Source organism: Microdochium trichocladiopsis (genome assembly GCF_020744255.1).
Source record: "Microdochium trichocladiopsis strain MPI-CAGE-CH-0230 chromosome Unknown B0I36scaffold_8, whole genome shotgun sequence".
NCBI lineage: Eukaryota > Fungi > Ascomycota > Sordariomycetes > Xylariales > Microdochiaceae > Microdochium > Microdochium trichocladiopsis.
The window spans coordinates 1,461,221-1,483,592 of NW_025763551.1; the positions used below are offsets into that span (position 1 = coordinate 1,461,221).

General features: G+C 56.2%; 6 protein-coding genes across 6 annotated transcripts; 4 read left to right on the forward strand and 2 right to left on the reverse strand.

The window, feature by feature from the left end:
• The first annotated feature begins 206 nt into the window (after nt 1-206).
• B0I36DRAFT_386457 (uncharacterized protein) lies at nt 207-7,647 on the forward strand. The gene is made up of 9 exons (XM_046161115.1): nt 207-1,812; nt 1,887-1,911; nt 1,979-2,485; nt 2,683-2,938; nt 3,080-3,767; nt 4,089-4,514; nt 4,583-5,245; nt 5,309-5,485; nt 5,550-7,647. Exons 1-9 carry the CDS (start codon nt 315-317, stop codon nt 7,544-7,546), a joined length of 6,237 nt encoding a protein of 2,078 aa, XP_046009346.1. The 5' UTR covers nt 207-314; the 3' UTR covers nt 7,547-7,647.
• Nucleotides 7,648-7,987: 340 nt separating this feature from the next.
• B0I36DRAFT_329939 (uncharacterized protein) lies at nt 7,988-10,949 on the forward strand. Its single transcript, XM_046154777.1, has 4 exons — nt 7,988-8,418; nt 8,515-8,623; nt 8,686-9,984; nt 10,042-10,949. Exons 1-4 carry the CDS (start codon nt 8,219-8,221, stop codon nt 10,516-10,518), a joined length of 2,085 nt encoding a protein of 694 aa, XP_046009347.1. The 5' UTR covers nt 7,988-8,218; the 3' UTR covers nt 10,519-10,949.
• A 5,752-nt stretch (nt 10,950-16,701) lies between these two features.
• Nucleotides 16,702-18,002, forward strand: B0I36DRAFT_248871 (cytidine deaminase-like protein; the record flags this gene model as incomplete). Its single annotated transcript, XM_046150419.1, has 4 exons — nt 16,702-16,723; nt 16,787-17,189; nt 17,259-17,880; nt 17,958-18,002. 4 exons carry the CDS (start codon nt 16,702-16,704, stop codon nt 18,000-18,002), a joined length of 1,092 nt encoding a protein of 363 aa, XP_046009348.1.
• Nucleotides 18,003-18,639: 637 nt separating this feature from the next.
• On the reverse strand, nt 18,640-18,939 carry B0I36DRAFT_365745 (uncharacterized protein; the record flags this gene model as incomplete). Its single annotated transcript, XM_046159189.1, has 2 exons — nt 18,640-18,831; nt 18,901-18,939. 2 exons carry the CDS (start codon nt 18,937-18,939, stop codon nt 18,640-18,642), a joined length of 231 nt encoding a protein of 76 aa, XP_046009349.1.
• A 13-nt stretch (nt 18,940-18,952) lies between these two features.
• B0I36DRAFT_154081 (uncharacterized protein) lies at nt 18,953-19,811 on the reverse strand. The gene has a single exon (XM_046148573.1). It carries the CDS (start codon nt 19,721-19,723, stop codon nt 19,010-19,012), a length of 714 nt encoding a protein of 237 aa, XP_046009350.1. The 5' UTR covers nt 19,724-19,811; the 3' UTR covers nt 18,953-19,009.
• Nucleotides 19,812-20,590: 779 nt separating this feature from the next.
• On the forward strand, nt 20,591-21,152 carry B0I36DRAFT_414487 (uncharacterized protein; the record flags this gene model as incomplete). The annotated part of the gene is made up of 1 exon (XM_046162023.1): nt 20,591-21,152. One exon carries the CDS (start codon nt 20,591-20,593, stop codon nt 21,041-21,043), a length of 453 nt encoding a protein of 150 aa, XP_046009351.1. The 3' UTR covers nt 21,044-21,152.
• Nucleotides 21,153-22,372: the final 1,220 nt, after the last annotated feature.

Here is a 22,372-nt window from a genome sequence, read left to right on the forward strand (position 1 = left end):
CTGCTCGTTTGGACCGCATCGAAGCTATGTCGTGTTGGTCCCCCGCCCCCTTCCCCGTGGTCGGCCACCTGCATGCATGGATGGTTGGCCTCCCGCATGTTGCATGATGAGCTGGTCGGCAGCCGACCAACTCGCTCAAGAAACGACCCAATCCCGGCATCTGGTTTCGGGCTGGGTACGACGTGTGCCAAACCATGCTTTGGACCGTTTGGGCGCATATCAGGCAGCTTCTTAAAGTGCCTGGTCCTGTCAGGGATCTGCTGATAATAACTCAAGCAGGCCTTTTCTACTCACATATCAGTACAGTTCCTCACATGAGAGGAGCTAAAAGCCACTCTTACCACCGGGATAACCTTCAAAATCCTTCAAAGCACCAAAGGACATTACTTTACAGTCGCATCCGCTCCTCCACCGTCGCCAGTAAATCAACCATGGTTTCTCAACCGGAGAGCACTCTCCGTTCGACCAAGCTCCGGAAGCGCCTGAAGGAAATTCTTACAGGATCCACTCAGATACACACTTCAAGAGAGGCACAACTCTTCATCGAAGCCTTGAATGATTGTGAAGCACCAGCGCAGTGTGCCGAGCAGCTAATCACAAGTCCCCACGGCTTAGATGCACTTCGCACTAGTGTTCGCTTAGACGTCTCTCCTGAGTTCGTCCGCAACCATGCTATAAGGACAATCTCCCTGATCACTGATCCAGTGGTCGAGCGTCTCGCAAGTGGACTCGTCCGCACGAAGCTTCTTCTGGCTTTGATGGAGCCCCCAACATTTTGGGTGGCCCTACTTGATGTGTTCATGGCTCTCAAAATTGACATTAAGTACCACGAATGCTTCGCGGAGCTTGTATATGCAATTGCGACTATGCCAGAATTTTCCGCTGACATTTTCACCTCTGGGGTGAGGCGTGTCATGGATACCGCCCTGCTAAAAGAGTCCTCACTGGCAGCTGTGCGCGATCTTGCTCGCAAAATCGAACACGCGCTCTGCTTAAGGCTCGGGGTCGCTCAAGAAGACGAGAATTTCCCTGGCGGCGGCAGGCACGACAATGACTTTGCGAGCTTCAGAGATATTGCTATTTACCCAACACCAGGCGAGTTTGCCACTACTGCTCGACCATTTCTACGCCAAGCCGACCAGGTGTTTATGGTCGATGAGGCAAGTCGAGCAGAAGTCCACTTGGACAACCAATATAGACTCCTTCGTGAGGATATGCTTGGTGAAATCCGCAGCGAGATGCAGATCTGTCTTGGACAGAAAAAAGGTCGGCGCTCAGCACTCATCTTGGGACCTCTTCAGGCACGGGAAATCGAACTCGGTGATGACAGACGAAGCCGCAAGCCGCTCCTTGCTGTATCTTGCCGGTCCGGCATCCCTCAGCTTCAGGGTCTGAACATGAAGCAGCGAAGGGACTACCTGGCACGGCACCCGCGCTTCCTCAAGCGCAACACGTTCGGTGCTCTGCTCAGAGGAGACGAAGTCTGTGGTTTTGCATGTCTGGAGAGTAACGACGCCTCAATCTGCGACGGCATTCTGCACCTCAGATTTGATGACACTGCGTCACTTCGCAGAGCTCTGACGACGCTCAAGCAACCCGGTGATATACGCTTCGTTCTTGTGGATGCACCGGTGTTTGCCTACAGGCCTGTTCTCGAGCAGCTCAAGCAGCTTCAGGGTTCCCCACTGATGGATATGTTCTTGGGTGGTCCACAGCACGCTTGGGACGAGAAAAACACGATTTCTGCCTCTCAAGAAGTTCTCAGACTGAGCGAAACCTTGCTCGGGAGCGATGAACCTGCCTCAGTGCTTCGTAAAATGGATATTGAGGTGGATTCCCTTGATCATTGCCAGACTACAGCCATTGCTCATGCAATAAGCCGGAAGGTGACACTGATCCACGGGCCGCCTGGTTAGCCTGCCCTTCAAACTCACCCATCTTGCCGGGATATGCTTTCTAACAATTAACCATCACCAAGCACGGGAAAGTCATTCACTGGATCCATTATCGCCATGATTATCTACAAACTGACGAAGCTCAAGATCCTCGTAATGAGCTATACAAATCACGCTACAGACCAATTCATTACTGATCTCCGCGAAATCGGCATTGAAGAGGCAGACATCCTCCGCCTTGGCTCAAAAGGAAGTGAGGAGACAGCAATGATGTCTTTGGCGAATAAGCATGCCGCATTCCGGCGGTCGCAGACCTCGTGGCGGCTTATCGATGAGCTCAAGTCCGAGCAAGATGCGTCAAGAGACAGCATCACTTCACTGTTCGATCAGTATTTGCGCTTCGATGCTTCTTTTGAAACAATCATGGAATTCCTCGAGTTCTCCGACGATTTTGCACATTTCTTTGATGCCTTTACATTGCCCACAGACCTAGACGGGTGGCGCAACGTGGGGGAGAAAGGGAAAGAACTGAAGGCTGATTACCTTTGGACACGGTGGATACATGGTCAAGGACCAGGTGCCCTCGCCAAGTCTGTCCCGAAACATGCTGAAGTCGTTTAGGACATGGATTCCGGATCCCGCAAACAACAGCTTGATCAGTGGCTCAATTCTCTGCTTTCTGAGAGAGTCGATGCTCTCGGCGCATTGATCAGCAAATATGACGACAACCAATCAAAGCTCGACGAGTGTTCAAGGAAGCCAAGACTGAAGTGATTCGTTCCTCCAGAGTCATCGCTTGCACGACGACTGGCGCTGCTATGTTTGCCAACCAAATTCGAGAAGCCAAGCCGGATTTCGTGATATACGAGGAAGCTGGCGAGATCCAAGAGTGTCACACACTGACGTCGTTGCGCGAGTCGGTCGGCCAGGTCGTTTTCATTGGCGACCATAAACAGTTGCGGCCCAAGGTCAACAACTATGCACTCACTGTTGAAAAAGGCGATGGGTTTGACCTGAACATGTCAATGTTCGAGAGACTGATCGTACATGGTTTCCCTCATACTACTTTGCAGGCACAGCATCGTATGCATCCCGAAATTTCGCTGTTTGCTCGAGCGTTAACTTACCCTGATCTCGAAGACGGACCGAGAACTAGACTGAGAAGGCCCATCACCGGACTACAGGATCGTGTCATATTCGTGAATCATGAGCACAAAGAGACCGACATGGTCGAATTGACAAATCAGAGAGACCCGACCCAGAAGGGTAGCAAGGAAAACCAGTTCGAGGCTGCCATGGTGCTGAGTATCGTGCGCTATCTGGTACAGCAGGGGTACGGCACAGACAAAATGGTTGTTCTGACTCCTTACCTTGGGCAGTTGCGTCTGCTGCGCGACAAGTTGCAAGCGGAAAACGACCCCATACTCAACGACATGGATGCCTCGAGTCTGTTGCAGGCAGGCCTACTGACCGCAGCCGCCGCCAAGGCCAACAGAAGATCGCTTCGCCTGGCTACCATTGACAACTACCAAGGCGAAGAGAGCGACATTGTCATCGCTTCGTTGACGAGGGGCAATGACCGAGGAGATATCGGCTTCATGTCTTCTCCAGAAAGGCTGAATGTCCTGATCACACGATCACGGAGCTGTCTTATACTGGTCGGGAACATGGAGACGTTCCAGAAGAGTAGGGCAAAAGACGTTTGGGCCAAGTTCTTCACGCTCCTTCGCCGACATGGCCACCTGTACGACGGACTGCCCATAATCTGCGATCGCCACCCGGAGCGAAAGGCGTCGCTGACCACACCGGCCGACTTCGACACATCTTGCCCCGACGGCGGCTGTGTTGAGCCATGCGGAGCACTCCTGGCTTGTAATGCCCACAAGTGTCCCCGACGATGCCATCGTGTATCGGACCATGCACAAATGCAGTGCACACGCATAATTGATAAGAAGTGCGACAAGGGCCATCAGATACAGACGAAGTGCCATGCTCAAAATGAACCGTGTCTTGTCTGCAAAAAGGAAAGAGCTGAAAGAGAAGTGAAGAGAAGACAACAGGAGGAGATGGTGAAACGACAGCTAGAACTTGAGAGAGACCGTTTGATGCGTCAGGAGCAGATGGTTAGGAGAGACTTTGAACTTGAGAAAACACGTCTGATGCGTCAAGAAGCATACAGACGCGAACTCAAAGCTGTAGAGGACGAGATACTTCGCCAACGACGCCAAATGCAATCCATGGACGAGGAAGAGCGAGAGAGGAAGACCCTGAAGCAGAAACGACAGGATCTAAAAGATCTGGAAGCAACCCACCAGCGTCTCAAGCTCCAGAAAGAGAAGCAAAAGAAGCAGAGCCATTCCAAAGCTAAAAGCGAAAGCAACGAGCCGGTACTTCATCCCACTGGCATGCCAGACGCCGATGCCCAGGAGGGAGCACAGGCAGAATGGGCTCATCTCAAGCGATATGAAGGTGCTCAGAGTCAAGAACTCGATGAGCTCATGCGCATGATTGGCCTCGAGGCAGTCAAGGTGGAGTTCCTCAGCATCAAGAACACGGTTGACACCAAACTCCGACAAAACGTTTCGCTCGCCACACAGCGATTCAGCTGCTCTCTGCTTGGTAATCCTGGCACAGGTCTGTCTCAATTACTCTGACTCGATTCCCTCCGTGTGCTAACTCAATAGCAGGCAAAACTACTGTCGCAAGGCTATATGCCAAGTTCTTAACGTCGTTGGGTGTCATCCCTGGAGCAAGGTTCGAGGAGACCACTGGCTCGAAGCTCGCGAGCGGAGGTGTCAAAGGATGCGAAGGCATCATCCAAACCATCCTCAACGATGGCGGAGGTGTTCTCTTCATCGACGAGGCATGCCAAATGACAAGTGGAAACTCCCAAGGGGGCGCTGCTGTCCTTGACTACCTCCTGCCCGAGGTTGAAAACCTGACCGGAAAAGTGGCATTCGTCCTGGCTGGCTACAATAAGCAGATGGAGAGTTTCTTCGCCCACAATCCTGGTCTGCCCAGTCGATTTCCGATTGAGATGAAGTTTGACGGTTATTCAGACGAGGAGCTCCGCCGCATTCTGGAGCTAAAGACCAAAAAGAGCTACCAAGGTCGGATGAAGTGTGAGGATGGTTTCTCTGGTCTCTACTGTCGCATTGTCGCTCGGCGCATTGGCCGTGGTCGGGGCCGAGAAGGATTTGGCAATGCACGTACAGTCGAGAACACTCTAGCAGTCATCAGCAAGCGACAGGCAAGGCGACTCATGCGTGAACGCAAGGCCGGTAAGAAGCATGACGACCTGTTCTTCACCAAAGAGGACCTGATCGGTCCAGAGCCGAAGCTTGCACTCAGTAAATCGAAGGGATGGAATGACTTGCGTCAGTTGACGGGTCTGACGAGTGTCAAACAAGCAGTTGGTGCACTCGTCGACTGCATCCAGCAAAACTACCAGCGAGAGCTGCAGGAGGAAGCACTGATTGAATTCTCACTCAACAAAGTCTTCCTCGGCAACCCAGGCACTGGCAAGACCACTGTAGCCAAGATTTATGGACAGATTCTCGTCGATCTTGGGCTACTGTCCAAAGGAGAAGGTAAGAAGAATGGTGACGACAATAGCGAATGATCTCGGGATGCGCTAACTCGAAGTCGTTCCAGTCATTGTCAAAAACCCGTCTGACTTCGTTGGCGCGGTGCTTGGTCAGTCCGAACAGCAGACAAAAGGCATACTGGCCGCCAGCCAGGGCAAAGTCCTCGTCATTGACGAAGCATATGCCCTGTACGGTGGTGGCACCTCACAAGGTGCACAGGGTGATCTGTACAAGACCGCGGTCATCGACACGATTGTGGCAGAAGTCCAGAACGTGCCTGGGGATGATCGTTGCGTGCTTCTCCTCGGGTATCGGGACCAGCTGGAAATCATGTTCCAGAACGTGAACCCTGGCCTGAGCCGTCGTTTTCCTATTGCATCTGGATTTGTCTTTGAGGACTTTACGGACACGGAGCTGCGTACAATCCTTGACCTCAAGTTGCGGAAACAATCATACGAAGCCACTGGCCAGGGTATAGACGTGGCCATGGACATGCTCCGCAGAGCACGGAATCGTCCCAACTTTGGGAACGCAGGCGAGATAGATATTATCTTGAACGATGCCAAGACACGACACCAGTCTAGGTTCACCAAAGGAGTGACGAGATTTGCAAATCGCCTCGAAGCCGTGGACTTTGATAAAGATTTCAATCGCACAGAGCATGCTGCAACCAACATAAGGCAGCTGTTCCAAGGGACGGTCGGGAGCGACGAGATTGCGGCTAGATTCGAGCACATCCAAAGGACAGTCCAGGCCATGAAGGCACTCGACCTCGACCCAAAGGACATTGTACCTTTCAATTTCATCTTTAAAGGACCCCCGGGGACCGGCAAGACCACAACCGCGAAGAAAGTAGGCAAAATATTCTATGACCTCGGCTTCCTGGCGTCGGCCAAGGTCGAGGAGTGCTCCGCCACCGACATCATCGGCCAGTACATAGGCCATACTGGGCCCAAGGTGCAGCAGATGCTGGACAAGGCGCTTGGCAAGGTCCTTTTCATCGATGAGGCATATCGACTGGCCGAAGGTCACTTTGCCAAAGAGGCCATCGACGAGCTCGTGGACGCCGTAACCAAAGACAAGTATCACAAGAAACTGATCATTGTCCTTGCGGGCTACGAGGCCGACATCGAGCGGCTCATGACCGTCAATGAGGGACTCACGTCTCGCTTCCCGGAGATACTCAATTTCCGAGGCCTGTCGTCAGACGAGTGCATCACGCTCCTGACGCAGAGCTTGGCGAAGCGGCGTAAGAGTTTGAAGCAGAAGAGCGAGGCCAACAACTTAGCACTCGATGAGCTGGAGCAACCGACGAAAGAGTTTCGCGCAGCCATGTGCGATCTTTTCAATCAGCTGACGTCTCAGCCGGGCTGGGCCAATGCCAGGGACGTCTTGGAACTCTCAAACTCCATGTTTAGAACGGCGCTGCTCAAAAACACTCCTGGTTCGAGGACCGTGGTTGTTGACGCGGGAATCATCCGGTCCGAGCTACGAAAGCTATATGAGAAAAGACAGCCACGAGGAAACAAGCCTAGGCAAGGACGCGATCTGGCCAGCCTGGATCGAGAAATGCCGCTGCAATTTGCTCGACCTGATACCGCTCTTGCACAAAAGCTTGCCACAACACATAGCATAATGGCCGCGCCTTTGGAGGAAGAGAGCGCCTTGGAACAGGAAGATGAGAAGCAACCTGCACCTGGAGCTGAGGACTCCAGCCCAAACCGGAAGATGGGCAGGAGAGCGCACCGAGACGCAGGTGTCAGCGATGAGGTGTGGGACCAGCTGCAGCGTGATCAGGAAGCTGAAATAGAGAAGGAGCAGGAGTACCAAGCGTTGCTGGCAGCGAAGCAGGACGCCGAGGACCAGGCGGAGCGAGACGCCATCGTCCGGAGGCTAATGAAGGAGGAGGAGCGACGCAAACGGGAGCAGGCCATGCGTAAGAGACTGGAGGTGATGGGGGTCTGCCCCGTGGGCTACGCTTGGATCAAGCAGAGCCATGGATATCGCTGCGCCGGAGGCTCACATTTCCTGTCCAACGAGCAGTTGGGTCAGATGTCGTGTTAGGCAGGCGGCTTGGCAAGGCGGACAGGGGGTTCTGATGCCATTATTCACGTGATGAGCAGTGAACATGTCATTACTTATGCGCAATTACAAGAGTCCGGTGCAATGCAGTACCACATTGTCAGGCGTGCCCGTGTCACATGAGAAGTAGCCGTGGGATGATTATGGCCTAAGGTTGGTGGTGGATGACGGAGCCTGCCTGCGTTGCTAATTGCATGGGGCAGGCACCCCCACAGGTTCCCACGGCAGGGCTGCAGGGTGTCCCGTCCCTCGGGATGGCTTACCCTAGGGGGTGTAGGCCCCACCACGGGCATCATGGGGTGCCTGCTGGCTGCTGACACTGTGACTGCCCCGCACCACCCGCGCTCAGCTGCTCCCCGTGCCTGATCAACGGCACAGCGAGACATTCATTACGCATCCAGCACCAGCAGAGCCAGCCGCTCCCGCTACTACTACACGGCCAGTCCCTCAGCCTCTCTTCCCACAGCTCCAGGAAACACACCACTACATTTTCCCACACGACTACCCTACGCCCCCAGAGTCGCGCCGCCAGGGCGCAGCGTTTCGCAACCTGCCGCCTTGTCAAGCAAGGCCTGACATCATCGCAACCGACAACCCCGCATTCACACTTCCAGCCAGAGAGCTCGGCCAGCACACTGCGCCTGCCTGCCTACCATGGCCGCCCTCAAGTTTGCGCCCTTCGCCTCCGAGATCGAGCTGCCCTTCTACTCGGCCCTCTTCGCTCTCAAGCTCGACCATGACAAGCTCAGCGACTCGGCCAGGCCCGTCCTCGGCGTCTACGAGCCCCGCCCCGGCTCTACTCCCGACGACAGCGTCCGCATGCAGGTCCTCGCCAGCGCCCTCTCGAGCAACCAGTAAGTCCAGCCAGAACTGTACTTAGACTAGGCCGCATGGGAGGAGGCGGACGTGACCGACTGACTGACTGACTGACTGTCTCTCGCCTTGCGCAGTGTTCCGCACAACGCCGTCCGCGCCGAGGGCGTCATCCGCAACACAAACACGCTCGATGCCTTCAAGCAGGTCGACAAGACCGAGATGATCCAGAATGCGGCCCGGCAAGTGCGTATAACAAATCGCGACGTCGGTCTAGACTTTAGGGCACTGACACAGTGATGTGGCAGATCTGGGATGCAATCAAGGACGGCACCATCTACTCGGTCCCCTCGCTTCTCTCTCACTACATTATCCTCTCGTATGCCGACCTCAAGAAATATCGCATGACGTACTGGTTTGGCTTTCCGACGCTGCACTCGGATCCTCAATGGAAACGCACGAGCGACATCCTCCGACTCAACCCGAGCGAGAGCACGGCTCTGGTAGACCGTGTGGGGACGTGGCGGTACACGGTCGACAACAGGGAGCACGGCTTCTTCCTGGCCAAGAAGGTGCGCAACACCGAGCCCGAGGTCCGGCGGTCGTCGATCGATACACCCACAGAGGATATAGGCTACACATGGGAGGTTGCGTCCCTGCGCGACTTTGAGTCTGGCTTTTTCAATGAAGTCCCGGCAGAGGACCAGTTCGTGTGCTTCGTCGACCCGTCGTCATACGAAGAGCACCCTGCTTGGCCGCTACGAAACCTGCTGGTTTTGATCAGGCAGCGGTTCCACCTGTCCAAGGTTCAGATCATGTGCTACAGAGACATCCAGTCACGCAGGCACGAGGCGCGCAGCATTATATTGCCCCTTTCGATGGATTCCGTGTCAGACTTTGAGACAAACGAAATGCCCAAGGTCACAGGCTGGGAACGGAATGCTGCTGGAAAGCTGATGGCGAGGTCTGTCAGCTTGGCCGAGTCCATGGACCCTGCGCGGCTGGCTGACCAGTCGGTTGATCTCAACCTCAAACTCATGAAGTGGAGGATATCCCCGAATCTGGACCTCGACGTGATCAAGAACACAAAATGTCTCTTGCTGGGTGCAGGGACCCTGGGCAGCTATGTGTCGCGGAACCTAATGGGGTGGGGAGTGCGGAAGATCACATTTATTGACTACGGGGCCGTATCCTTCTCGAACCCCGTGCGGCAACCACTATTCACATTCAACGACTGCCTCAACGGAGGCGCACCGAAAGCGAAACGAGCCGCCGAGGTACTGAAAGAGATCTACCCTGGCGTGGAGAGTGAGGGCCATGTGCTCTCAGTGCCGATGCTGGGTCACGCCGTGACCGACAAGACCGAGGCCGACTTCCAGCACCTCCAGAAGCTCATCGAAGAGCACGACGCCATCTTCTTGCTCATGGACAGCAGAGAGTCGAGGTGGCTGCCAACAATTATGGGCAAGGCGGCGGGCAAGATTGTCATGAACGCTGCATTGGGCTTCGACACGTACGTGGTCATGAGGCACGGGGCGGAGCCCAAGGATGGGAGTGACGACACGCTTGGCTGCTACTTCTGCAACGACGTTGTGGCTCCAGGAGACGTGAGTACAATATGGCCACCGGACTAACTTGAACCAATACTAACTCGATTTTATTAGTCCCAAAAAGACCTCACACTCGACCAGCAGTGCACAGTAACACGACCTGGGATTGCCGCGATTGCCTCAGCCTTGCTCGTCGAGCTTCTTACCAGCCTCCTGCAGCATCCAGACGGCCCTCATGCCCCTGCTCCAGCTACGACAGGCGCAGATGGTGCCGGTCTAAACCCTGGTGATGAGCAGGCACTCGGCATCGTACCGCACCAGATCCGTGGGTTTCTCGGAAGATTTCAGAACATCAACGTCAAGGGCCACTCCTACCCGTGTTGCAGCGCCTGTAGCAAGCCGATCCTCTCCGCATACAGGAACGACGGGTGGAGTTTTGTCAAGCGGGCACTGGACGACAAGGAGTACATTGCCGAGCTCAGTGGCCTCGCCGAAGTACAGAGGCAGGCGGAAGCCATGGCCGATGATGTCGACTGGGACGAAGGCGATGAGCTTGACGGCGGGGGTGACGAAGAAGCGGTCATGCTTTGAGCTGTGCTTTTTGGAAAGAAATTGTCCCACAATGGCTTTCACAGTGCATCTCTGTATGACTAGTTTTTTTTTCTTTTTCGGGGAAATTTTCAATGCCTCCGAATCCGCAAGGGCGAAATTGGCTTCATCATTTGGCGTTTGTTGGTCGGCGTTCGACTGAGTCTCTGGCGCTGGGAAATAGTTCTTTCTGTGGTAGCAATCCGTCTTCTTGTGTTGTTCTCGAGCATAAAACAAGAACAACCAAAAAAAACACACAATCAGAACACAATCAAACAGTCAAAGATTCCTTCACTACGCACCACTTTTTCTTGTGATTAGGTTAGAAATCTACAAAGGAATAGAGACAGCTCTCTCTTTCCTCTCCCTGCTCCAGTGCTGAGCAGCACCTCGAGCACAGGAGAAAGCAGAACGGCCAAAGCAAAGGTCGCCGAAGTGGAGCCAGCATGTATGTGACTGAAGGGGACCCGCCGCCCCCCCCCCCCCCGCGGCGCCTGGGGGCCTGGAATTGCCCTTTCCAGCCAGCGCTACGTGCCGCAGCCGGTGCTGATTGGCTACCCACCGCCCTACGGGAAGGGTATACTCCGCAGTGTAGGTACATTCAGGCACGCACGCACGAACGCAGCCATGGGGATTTCGAACAGGCTTGGCTTGGCTTGGCTTGGCTTTGGGAGGCCCGGCCGGCGCTCACCACGAGCGACCATGTTGTGCTTCGGGGGCTTTTACGATGATGCCTCCGGGTGGAGTGTGTGAAATGGAGACGGTCTAGAGGGGCTTGTTGTTTTGCTTGGCTGCTGGCTGTCCTTGAAGGGAGTTGTAGTAGTAGTTAGTAACTGGATTGCCTCAACGCCGGGAATCTGACAGTCAAAGTGTGCACTTCAGACTTTCACGGGAACAAATAGACGTTTGTATGTGTGTTCGTAATTCTCTGTGTGGGTATGTCCCTCATCGACTGTTCAATTTAGCTATCGACGGCCATGATGCAACAAGCAATTCAAGTTTTGACAATTTGCTGCGTGCCGGCCTGCAACATTCTTCTTCACCCATAATCTGCGAATCACATAATCTAGAACTCATAATCTCCCTCTGCCAACCTGTTCTGTCTGTCTTCAGATTAATATTGTGCTGAGCTCGCCCAGCCGTACATGATCTTATGTAAAGGTCGTTTCTTCAATCCCCATCCGCAACGCCGAACTTAAAGAAAAAAGCAAAGAAGTGTCAAGACATGATGCCAGTTCGCTCCCAATCTAGAATGTCGCCCGAAAATGTGGAAATAGGATGAATAGATGCGAGTGGGGTATTGGGCGTAAATGTTGAAAGCAATAGTGAAAAGTGTCCCATGAAACGCCCGTTTAATGTGTCGTAAATGAAGAAAGGCAAAAAGGACATTCCCCGTCGTGTTGCATGTACTGAGAGAGCAGCATTCCCCGCACTTGTCATGGTCGGAAACAGAATCGTTACAAATGCTGCACTCCAAGGAGAGTATCGTCGCCGTCATCCCCGAGTAGGCTGCCACCAGAGAGGCGACCTGCCTCAAAGGAAGACATATGAGGCGTCTGCGCCTGGGCTTGAGCCTGAGCTTGCGAACGATCGCGGAGCTGGCGGATTTCTTCCATCATGGCGACAGACATGGAATTGCGAGCCGAAATTTCCCGTTCCAGCGCTTGCTGCTTCTCCTCGAGCTGCTGAACTCGCTTCTGGTAGTTTTGCAACTCCAGTCGCAGGCGCTTGTTCTCCGTGTGGACGTCTTCATCCGCCGGCGCCTTGCGCTTGCGACTTCCCTTGTCACTGCTGGCCACGCTGACACTATCATCGCGGTCGTCATGGACAACTGCCTCGGTGTCGGCGCCGAGAGGTGCAAGCGGGCTGCTGGTGTGGACGCGGCGGAGATGCTCGTTGAGGTTTTCCAGGCGGGAGAATCCCTTGCCGTCGTGTCTCTTGCAGTTAACATGAGGACAGTTGAGAGGGTTCTTGGGTCCGCCATGTTTGCCGTGAACTTCGCGCTCGTGACGCAGCAGGCCCCCAGAATAGGTGAAGCCGGGGAGTTTCTCGCAGCCCTCGGCTGGGCATTTGTAAGGGCGGTCGTGCTTGTCCATGTGCTTGCTCCATTCACACTTGCGCGAGAACTCCTTGACCTCCTCCGTGCAGCCAGCAGCCGTGCAGCGATACTTGCCGTCCCGTGTCTTCATAACCTCACGGTCCGGCTTAGGAATAGGCTTCATGCGGGGCGGGACAGGGGAGCCGCTCGAGCCTGTCCGGGACTTCCGCATGCCAGGAAGTGTCGTCAAGGTATCCTCGGGAGTGGGCGGGCCGAGAAAGGGCAGCGAGGGCGACGGAGATGAAGGGTCGAGTAGTGTCGGCTCGTCGTTGTTGAAGGCCTCGAGCTCGTGCATGTTGTGAAGAGGCGAGAAGCGACCACTTGCAAGGTCGTTGTGGCTCGCAGTGAGTCCTACATCGCTCGCATGCCGCCTGGGGGTCGCGGAGAGAGTACTCGAGGCATTGTGGTGGTTTGTGATGGGGTTGTTGGAGCTTGAGTATAGGCCGCCGGGTTGCAGCAGGCCCTTAGCCTGATAGTGACTGACGACGGTCATCTTGTGCTGGTAGTCTGGAAGAGCGCGGTTCCAGGGTCTGTTGGGACTGAAGGTGAAGAGGAAGTCGAGGCGGGCGCGATTGTGATCGCGAAGGCGCGGGGCGAGGGTGTAGAGGCGGCAGAGAGTTTCGATGCCGCCCTGGGGGGCACGCGCGAGGCGGAGGGAGAACTCGATGTTCTTGTAGCGGAGGGTTTCGTCGACACGGGCCGAGTGCTGTGCGAGGCGGAGGTCACCTACAAAGTCCGCGTCGAGGTGTTAGTGGGTCGGAGATGTTGTAAGGCTATGAGTGCGAGGCCCGGGGACGAATGCGAATGCAAGGTACGGGCCTCGGCCAGCCAGTTAATTATGACGACGCCTGCCGGCCGCAGCTCAGTTCAGCTGGAAGCAGCGGCGCGTGGGTCATGAATGAGTGCGAGCGGCGAGCTGAGCCAGAGGCCGCCAGCGGGTGACTCAGCGAGCTCAGCCACGCTTCTTCGCCACGCCACACGCGGCCCACAGGCAACGACTCCAAAACCTCCACTTCAGGCAGCGACAAGGGGACGGACGGGCGCTGCGGGATCCGGCAAGGTGTGTGCACTTACAACTTTTGGCAGGCCAGACTTGCACTGCGTAGCTCCATTCGCTTCCATCATCATCAGGGTCAGCCCCGACGCCATCGGCCGGCTTATGCACTGCTTTATATATCGAGCAACCCGTCAGCCTCGGATCTTGATCTCTCCCGGTCCCTGCAGCCTAGCCTGCCTGCCTGCCCGCCCCCCATCGGTATGACTGCAACCATTCCATGGCGATGGGGGCCTGCCTGTTCAGGGGCATCCTCTCTCTCCATGTGGCAATAGAAGCCGCCGAGCCATCCGCAGGCAAGCCAAGTCGCTCTGGAGGGGGGTTAACGGTGACTCACATCCAGCATTCTGTTTCTCGTGGCTGCCCTCGTGGCTGCTGCTGCTGCTGCCATCACAGCTCGTAGGGCCACGACTGCCTGCCGTTGTGTGATTCGACCACGACGAGAGCGCCGGGTCGATTGCCACTGGGCTCAGGACGGCAGCGGAGCTGTCGGTTGCCTGGCTCGTTCCCGATTCGCTCAGCACGGGTCCTTGTGCTGTGGTCGTGAGGCGCTGTGTTGTCCATGGTAGATCTGACGATGTCCACGTGAACCGGTGGCCGCCTTGTCCTTGTTGGTGGTCCTCGTCGTACGCTGGTGCGGGCTCGTCTGATAGTAGCATTGCCATGTAGGCATCCTCCTCGAGCCCACCGGCGAGCAGGGGGTTCATGCTCTCTGCCTGGTCTGCCCACGGAAGGTGGCCGCCCCCGTGAATGTTGTCCTGTGAGTAGCTCATTGTGTGCGTCACTCCGGCTCGGTTCAGGCGGGAGCTTGTGACTCGCCCACCACCTCGCTTGTGGTCGCCTCGACGTATGGGCCGCAGCGCTCGTGATGGTTGCCCGGTCCTGCAGGGCCTGGTTGACCGTTACGGTCGATGCAGCCTTGTCTCGTGATCGCTGTATCGTCCTTCGTGTCCGTGAGTCTTCACACGATACAAGGATTTAGGTCAGTGTGGCGTGTTCGTGAGACGGCAGCAGCTTGTAAATATCGATAACTTTGATGGGCATTCTCGAGTCAATCTCATGGACGAAAACCACCCTTCACTTCATTTAACTGGCACATGCTCCCGTATTCGGTTTCTGCTGGCCGGCTGGCTGGCGAGGCATCAACGGCGGCAGCACACGCTGCTGCCATCATGCTGGACTATCATTGTCACGTTTGTGCGCTCATAATGTGCTCGCTGGCGACCAGGGCCGTGTAGGACTGTGCAGTTCGTTGGTGTCCTGGACAGCAAGAACAGCATGGTGCCTGGTCGATTGTTGTTCCTCAAGCTTGGCAGATGCTGGGAGTGGCAGTTTCTTTCGCCGCCGTTCGTCTGCTCGACAGCGGCCGTCAGTCACCGTGTTTGCTGCCGCCAAGGCTGCCGTCTGCGGCACGAAGCTCAACGAAACGTGCAACCACTCACGACCCTCCGTTTACAGTACTTCTTCCACTTGATCCAACCGGATAGCGGAGCCGTCTCAAAGCCAGCAGTTGCGTCTGTGGCAGAATGTGTCGGTTCAATTCCCATGGACACAGCATCTTCTCCTTTGCTGCAGGATCTCAAATCGTCTGCATGCTTAATGTCATCACGAGGAATCGATGTGCAGTTCCGCAAAGCAAGCTTCCTCGCACTGACAGCGTCATGTGCGCGTTCACTTACATGCTAGCCTCTCAGCAGGTGCTGTGCAGGCCATATGATCCGTGGATGTTCTCCCCATCCAGTGTCACGCACGGACACTAGACTTGCCTTGCACCTTTGAGGCATTCTTCGTCCACGCTATGCAGCCTCACTAGGTTCGGCACAAGAACTATGTGCTTGTAGGCACACGTACATCCATGACAGCCAGCGCAACGCCAAGAGTAGGGCAAAGTTGTGGCAATGTTCCAGGCAGCAATGCCGAGGCATCCGGCGGAATAGTTTCCACAGCCTTCACAGCCGCCAGAAACAGAAACCGTCACGATGGTTCTCATGACCTGCCATGCTTGCAAGCTCCATGCCAAGGGTTTCTGCCTAATGGAGACCTTACCCATCAGATCTTTCGCGGCCATTTCCCAACGGTTCGCCTTTTGCTAATGTTGCAGCAGCCTCGTGCAGCCTTGCCGACATGCGTGGACATCAGAGAGTGGTTCTCTCGATAGCTGACTGCCTCGCTGCCGCTGCTTTCAGATTATTCATATGAGTTGCCATAATGGGTGGCTTGGCAGCGTCTACTGGCCAGTCACAAGTATGTTACCGGTGACTTGAGTATTTCGCGGCCGTTAGTGACGGCGTTGTTCTTGAGGTTTATAAAATATCTTCTTAGTGCCCATATTCGTGCATCCAGCTTCGGGAGAGCCTGAAGGTGGATGAAACAACTGTCGAGTTGGACGAGGGGAGACCTAGAATCGGTCGTATTTCAGTATCATAAGCGCAAAGGAACTCACTCAAATTTGTAGTCACAATACGATGACTCGAAAACAATAATGAGCACCAAGTCAATTTGACAAACATCCGTGTAGACCATCGCTCGAGTCCTTGGCACGAGATTTCGTTGATGACCAAGACGCTGCTGAGGTTGGGACAACCAAGTAAGACGCCTCTGGCAAACCGTCCCAAAAAGGCAGTTTGTTTAAGCAAGAAAGTGGTTGCAGCCACAAGTGTGGAGGAAGCAACGACCCCGGCGTGCTAGCGAATCAACGGTCGGCAACGCGTCCTCCACGCGCGCCCAACTGCGCCCCTTGCGCATTTTCAGGTGGTGGGGGCGAAACAACTTGAGAAGGGACCCCTGGACGCCAAAGGAATGTCGACCGTCTTTTCATCAGCGGAGCAGCACGTCACTTCTTCAAGACCGAGGCTTGCAAGGCCTCTGCTAACGGGAGTCAAGAAAATCCATCCAGCAATCAATCAATCAATCATTGCCTTTGCACCTGCTTCTTGTGGGACTGCAACTGTGATCAACCCAAGTCTTGCGTCTGTCCAGACCGCTTCCTCACCCATTGTCTCATTCGATACACTGAGTCGCCAGCACCTTCACCATGCTCATCGGCATTTGCGGCTGTAAGTCCAAAGACGCCCCCATCCTCCGTTTCAGCTGGTTCAGGCATTCTGACATTGTCGTAGCAAAATGTGCCGGCAAGTCCACTGTGGCCCAGTACCTGATAGACCACCACGGCTTCAAGAAACTTCGTCTCGAGGATGAGACAGCGGTCCACAAGAATGGTATCTCTTCCGGAACTACGGACTCTGCAATGCCACAGCAGCACGGCACACAAACACCAGACGCCGTCAGCAAGCTCGGCCGGGGGCAAAGTTATCAACAACAGCACAGCTTCGCCACCGTCGCAAGCCTGCTCGACCACGTCACCAAGCACTGGCGGTCGCGCTGGGTGACGACGGACATCCACAACGAAGCCGTCCTCGATGCCCTCAGCAGGCGACCCTTCTTCATCCTTCTCAGCGTCGACGCACCCCTCACAGTCCGCTGGCAGCGGTATAAGCAGCGGCGGCAGCAGCAGCAAGCCTCGTATAATCATCACCACCAATCCGTATCTCAGTCTCCATCTCCCCAGCCCAGCGGTGACAACGAAGACAGCAGCACCTCCCTGGAGACATTCGTCTCCGAATCCGACGCACACCTCTACGACCCGGTAAACGGCGTGCTGCCGCTCGTCTCGCGCGCCGCGATCCGCCTGCTCAACACGTCGTCGGACCTCGCGCACCTCTACGCGACCCTGGGCAAGCTCGACCTGACCAACCAGGACCGGCTCCGGCCCTCGTGGGACTCGTACTTTATGCAGCTCGCCTCGCTCGCCGCGCAGCGGTGCAACTGCATGAAGCGCGCCGTGGGCTGCGTGCTGGTCGACGGGACGAAGCGCACCGTCATCAGCACGGGCTACAACGGCACGCCCCGGCACCTGCGCAACTGCGGCGACGGCGGGTGCCCGCGCTGCAACTCGGGCGACTCGGCGAGCGGCGTCGCGCTGGGGACGTGCCTGTGCCTGCACGCCGAGGAGAACGCCCTGCTCGAGGCCGGGCGCGAGAGGATCAGGGAGGGCAGCGTGCTGTACTGCAACACCTGCCCCTGCCTCACGTGCAGCATCAAGATTGTCCAGGTCGGCATCGGCGAGGTGGTGTACAACCAGGGCTACAGCATGGACACCGAGACGGCCGAGGTGTTTAGGAGTGCTGGGGTTCGGCTGCGGCAGTTTTCTCCGGTGAGTGAAACCAACAACCATGTCAAGGGTATCTTCTCAAATGATTATGCACTAATAACAGAACCGTGACTCTACAGCCTGCCAACGGATTAATACATCTGGAGAAGATGGAGCTGTACTGAGCGCCACTAGCCAGTCCTGTTTCTGACACTGGGCGGGTTCAACAGTCTGCTCGAGACGAGCAGATAGTAGATAGGACGACAATCAACAAGATTCGCAGGGCCCCGGGCACGCCTTCTGGCAGAAGAATAGACAGGATAGCACTGCACTGGCGCACTTGATCTAATAAGACCGCAGGCAACGCACATGGTGCCAGGATTGACCACGGACAAAAAGGCACACGCAGATGTTCACAGAGGTTGGAAACTGATTGAAATTAGGGGAAGATTACAGTAATTCTTTGCTGTATGTAGTCGTCCAACCTCTGCTAGCAACACCTCAGGGGAGCAAATCCAGCCACGAGCATCTCGGTGATGCTGGCAGACGAAAATGTAATCTCCCTTGACCACGAGCGAGTGGACCGGGCGCACGCGAGAGGTATTGTGTCGCAGCCTTGAGCCAGGTGCCTCCACGCAGATGGGAGCAGGGAGGAGGCCGTGCTATGATGCTTGAAAATAGGCGACACTATTTGGGGCCGGAGGTCGCAGCGGACGTGTCGAGTCGAGCAATTGTCGTTCGAGGACGGGCCATTTATGGGAGCGGGTATAATGGTGGAGGAAAGACGAGTTGGTATCAATTGAGCGACAGAGGGCAAGCTGCTTATACGCGCGAGGCAGCGGCGGCTCTGGCAGCCTTTCTCTTGCCAAAGGCCTTGGTGAGCCAGAGACCCAAAAGGCCGACGGCAACGAGACCGACCATGACGAAGACGGCGGTGGGACCCTTGTTGTCCTCGGCCCAGTTGCGCTTGGCAAGGGCGGCGACGGTGGTGTCAATGGCGGCCATTTTGATTATCTGTAGATGCGGGTGGTTAGCGAATGCCCCAGAGGTCCTGCAGAAACAGCGCCTCGTGCTATGAAGCACCTTGCCGTGTATAGGTATGAATGGGCGGCCCGGTTGCATTACTCAAGGATATAAACCGTCGGGACCGAGGTGAAGGGTCGCGTGGATCGCGTGCCATAAGAGACAATCCTCAACAACAATTGATGCCAAGGACGCCCAAATGAAACCACCGCAAACAGCACGATAGCTGACAGCCAGAGGTACCAAGTCGACAACCCGTGATACTAGGAATCCAATTGACTGATTCTAGGTCGCAAAGGATGCATGTAATACGGGTGTGCCTTGCCCTCTTGTTGATGTCTCGGATTGTGGCGGCCGGGGGAGACGAATGCAGCGAGGAGCGCGGGCGGGCGGGTAAGAGACCTACAGGTGATGACGACGGCGTCGGAAGGAGATGCGTCGGGTGGATTGACTTGAGGTTGTGAGAGAGAGGAGCGAACAGCACCGGGCTCTGGAACAGACTTGGACTGGGCTGGCGAGGTGGACAGGCGCAATCGGGACGATGCTCAGAGTCAGGCGAGTTGGGGAGGAAAAGGAAGAGAGGATTGGGATGAGCGTGACGGGGAGATGCTATGTGGAAAAAGGACGAGCAGGTGTGGAGAAGGAAACAAAGGCTTGGCTCCTGCGGGCGATGGGGCGGGCGTTGTTTTCTCTGCGCGATTTTGCAGGCCCCCCCGGGTGGGCTGGCCGGGACTCGCTCCCACCGGGGCGCCGCGCTGGCGACATGGAAGACACCACCAACACCACCCTTCGCGGCGAACCTGTGGAGCGCGCGAGGCGGATCCGGAGCCAAGCAAGCACCAGCTGCTGCGGGCACTGTGCTCGAGACGATGGCCAGGGCCATCCATGAACGGCCATCATTGTCGTCCAGGCAGATCGCCACGGGGTGATAAGGGACGCTTCGCAGGGCAGGGCAGCATAAGGGACTGGACGTCGGCGGAGTTGTTGTTGGGCAGCCTCTGGTCATCTGCAGAACACAGCTTTGCGCAGCCAAGACCACCAGTGACTGCTCTCATCTTGCGAATCAGAGCAGGCGCGTCTCTTGGACACCAGGTACGTACCACCGGGCGCAAACTTGGGGGCCCGCCGAGCCCTCGAGTGTATGGTACTTGCCCATCCCAGCGACCGAGCGCGGCTTGGAATGTTTTTTTCGCTCCGCCGATCGCAGCAACCCCGTGGACGACGCAGCGGGCTCCGTACAGTGCCAGGCACGGCCCAGTCGAGCTAATACTCGGCACCTCCAGCTGCAGCTCGAAAGCTATCGGCGGGCGCGCGTTGCGCTTGCAAGGTTGGCCCAGGGCCGGGCGGCGGCCCCATGACGAAAGGCCATGGTACGCAGGTACATCCGCCTCCTGCAAGCCCACCTGGGCAGTCAGTGGGGCGCCCGTCCTGAGCGCTCCGCCAATCCCCCTGGGGGGGAAGAAACTGCACCAAGGGTCGCCCAGGCCGTGGTGCAACAACAGCGGAGCCCGTCCTATTAGCGGGGGCCAGGGTGATGCGATAGCCATCTGCATGCAGGCCAGCGAAATTGGCAGGGCTGCTCGCCATTTGCGGCACTTTTGGTCTCGCTCCTGGACGACCGTGCTCTCTTCTCCAGTCTTTTATTGCCGCTGCGGTTGCTGTTGCTGGGTTGCTTGGGTGGGGGTGCTACTGTTGTTATTGCTGCTGTTGCTGCTGCTGCTTGCCTCTGCTGGTGCTACTGTTGCTGTCGATGGCCGCAGCAGACTGGCACTTCAGTGTGCACGACGTCGTGCTGCACCGAAGTGAAAGGACCGACGTCCACGGGTACCTCTACGTTGGGTCCTGGCCCGCCAGTCATGGTCCTGTCGCAAAACTGCCGGCTCTGCCGCGTGGTTTATCCTGCCAGGACAAGAGCTGTTCTGGCTGTGGCTACTTGCTCTCGGAGCGTTTCAACCTTGCGCCATATTCTGCCCGTGAGGCACTTACGTGTTGCTGCACGTCGTCCTTGTGGTCTGCCCTGCCAAGCGAAGCGCGGGATTTGTCGTCCCTGGGAGGCTTGGGCGCAGGCAGCGACTTGGCTAGCCTGGCCTCGTCTTGCGCTGATCTCTTCGTCTTGATTGGAGAGCGAGAATCGCAGTCTTGTCTATTTGCTCACGACCTTTCTTTGCCAGGAGTCGTGCAGGGCGAGGAGCGGTCATTGTAGGTCCCCATCGGGTCATTTACAGCAGAGAACCACTTCATGCACGCCGTGATTTGGCCGGACGAGCCGCATCCAGGTCAGCCGGGCTTGCCTAGGTGTTATCGATGGGTAAGACCCACCTCTGCTCTTCCTGTCTACAAGGTACGCTGGTAATAGTCGCTCAACGAAGAGACGTGGTCCGCGATACCTCCATGTTTGCACGCACTGAGCTCGCCCAGCGATGAAACGGCAATGCATCGCAAAATTAAGGACAAAGAAAGAATTGCTTGTCCTGAATAGACGCGTCGGCAGTGGCCAGGGCCCCTTCTCGCTCATAACGATATCGCCCGGGATCAGAGGAATGAGGTTGGAAATTGGGGGGTGCTTCCGTTGTGGAGCTGTCGTCGAGGCTAAAGCACAGTGCCGCCTCGCGCTCCGATACGACCTAAGCTGTGCTGGTGTCGCTCCGTTTCTACACCGACGACCACAGGAGGACCGCGCCGCGAGGATGGGATGCGGTGCTGCCGCCTCCAAGAAAGCTGGGGAGTGCTGGGCCTGGGGTCGTTGGCGATAAGTGGCTGATAAGTGGCCTGCCGTGGGTGCCGCGGGAGCGTGGTGGTGGTCTGCCGCTGGCTGTTGCTAATTGGTGGTTTTCGTCGTTCTGGTGGGTGATGCGCGATGACGATGACGACGATTGGGCGACCCTGGCCGCAAGCCACTGCCTGGAAGCTGACTAGTGCCGTCGGCTTGCCCAGAGAGGTGCGAAACAGCTCCGTTGTGACAAGAAGCTTCGCAATAGATCTCGCCTAGTGGCCAGACGTCGACCATATCGAGTCTGCCAACGAAGAGCTCGACTTTATTCCGATGGACAAGAGCCCGCGCACCTATCCGAACGTGGATGACCCAGCCAGAATCTGCCAGCATCGTGATTGGCTGCTTGGCCCAAGTGTTGGAACCTCGGATTTTGGCTTTCTCAAGGTCTTCCATGCCACGAACACATGCAACAGGCGCCCAATCTCGCAAGTCTGGTGTCGCATGTGGGTAGCAGATTGTAAGCCGTCTTGATGATGGTCATCCATGCTTGCCCGTTTGCCTTCGTCCACCAAGCTGAGTGCCTCCGGGACAAGCAGCACATGACGCGGACGGCCTGCAGTTCTGTGGGAAGAAGAGGGAGCATGTTGCTTCGTCATCTTTATTCACGGCTCCGTAGACGTACCCGGGGAGTAGGACAGAAGTGGCCAGGTCAGTGTGCATCACTCGCATGCCTCGTCAGCCATCTTTACCGAAGCTTCCGCTGCTGCAGGTGATGCGAACACATGCAGCTGATGGCGTTCAAACTCGAATATCGCGCCG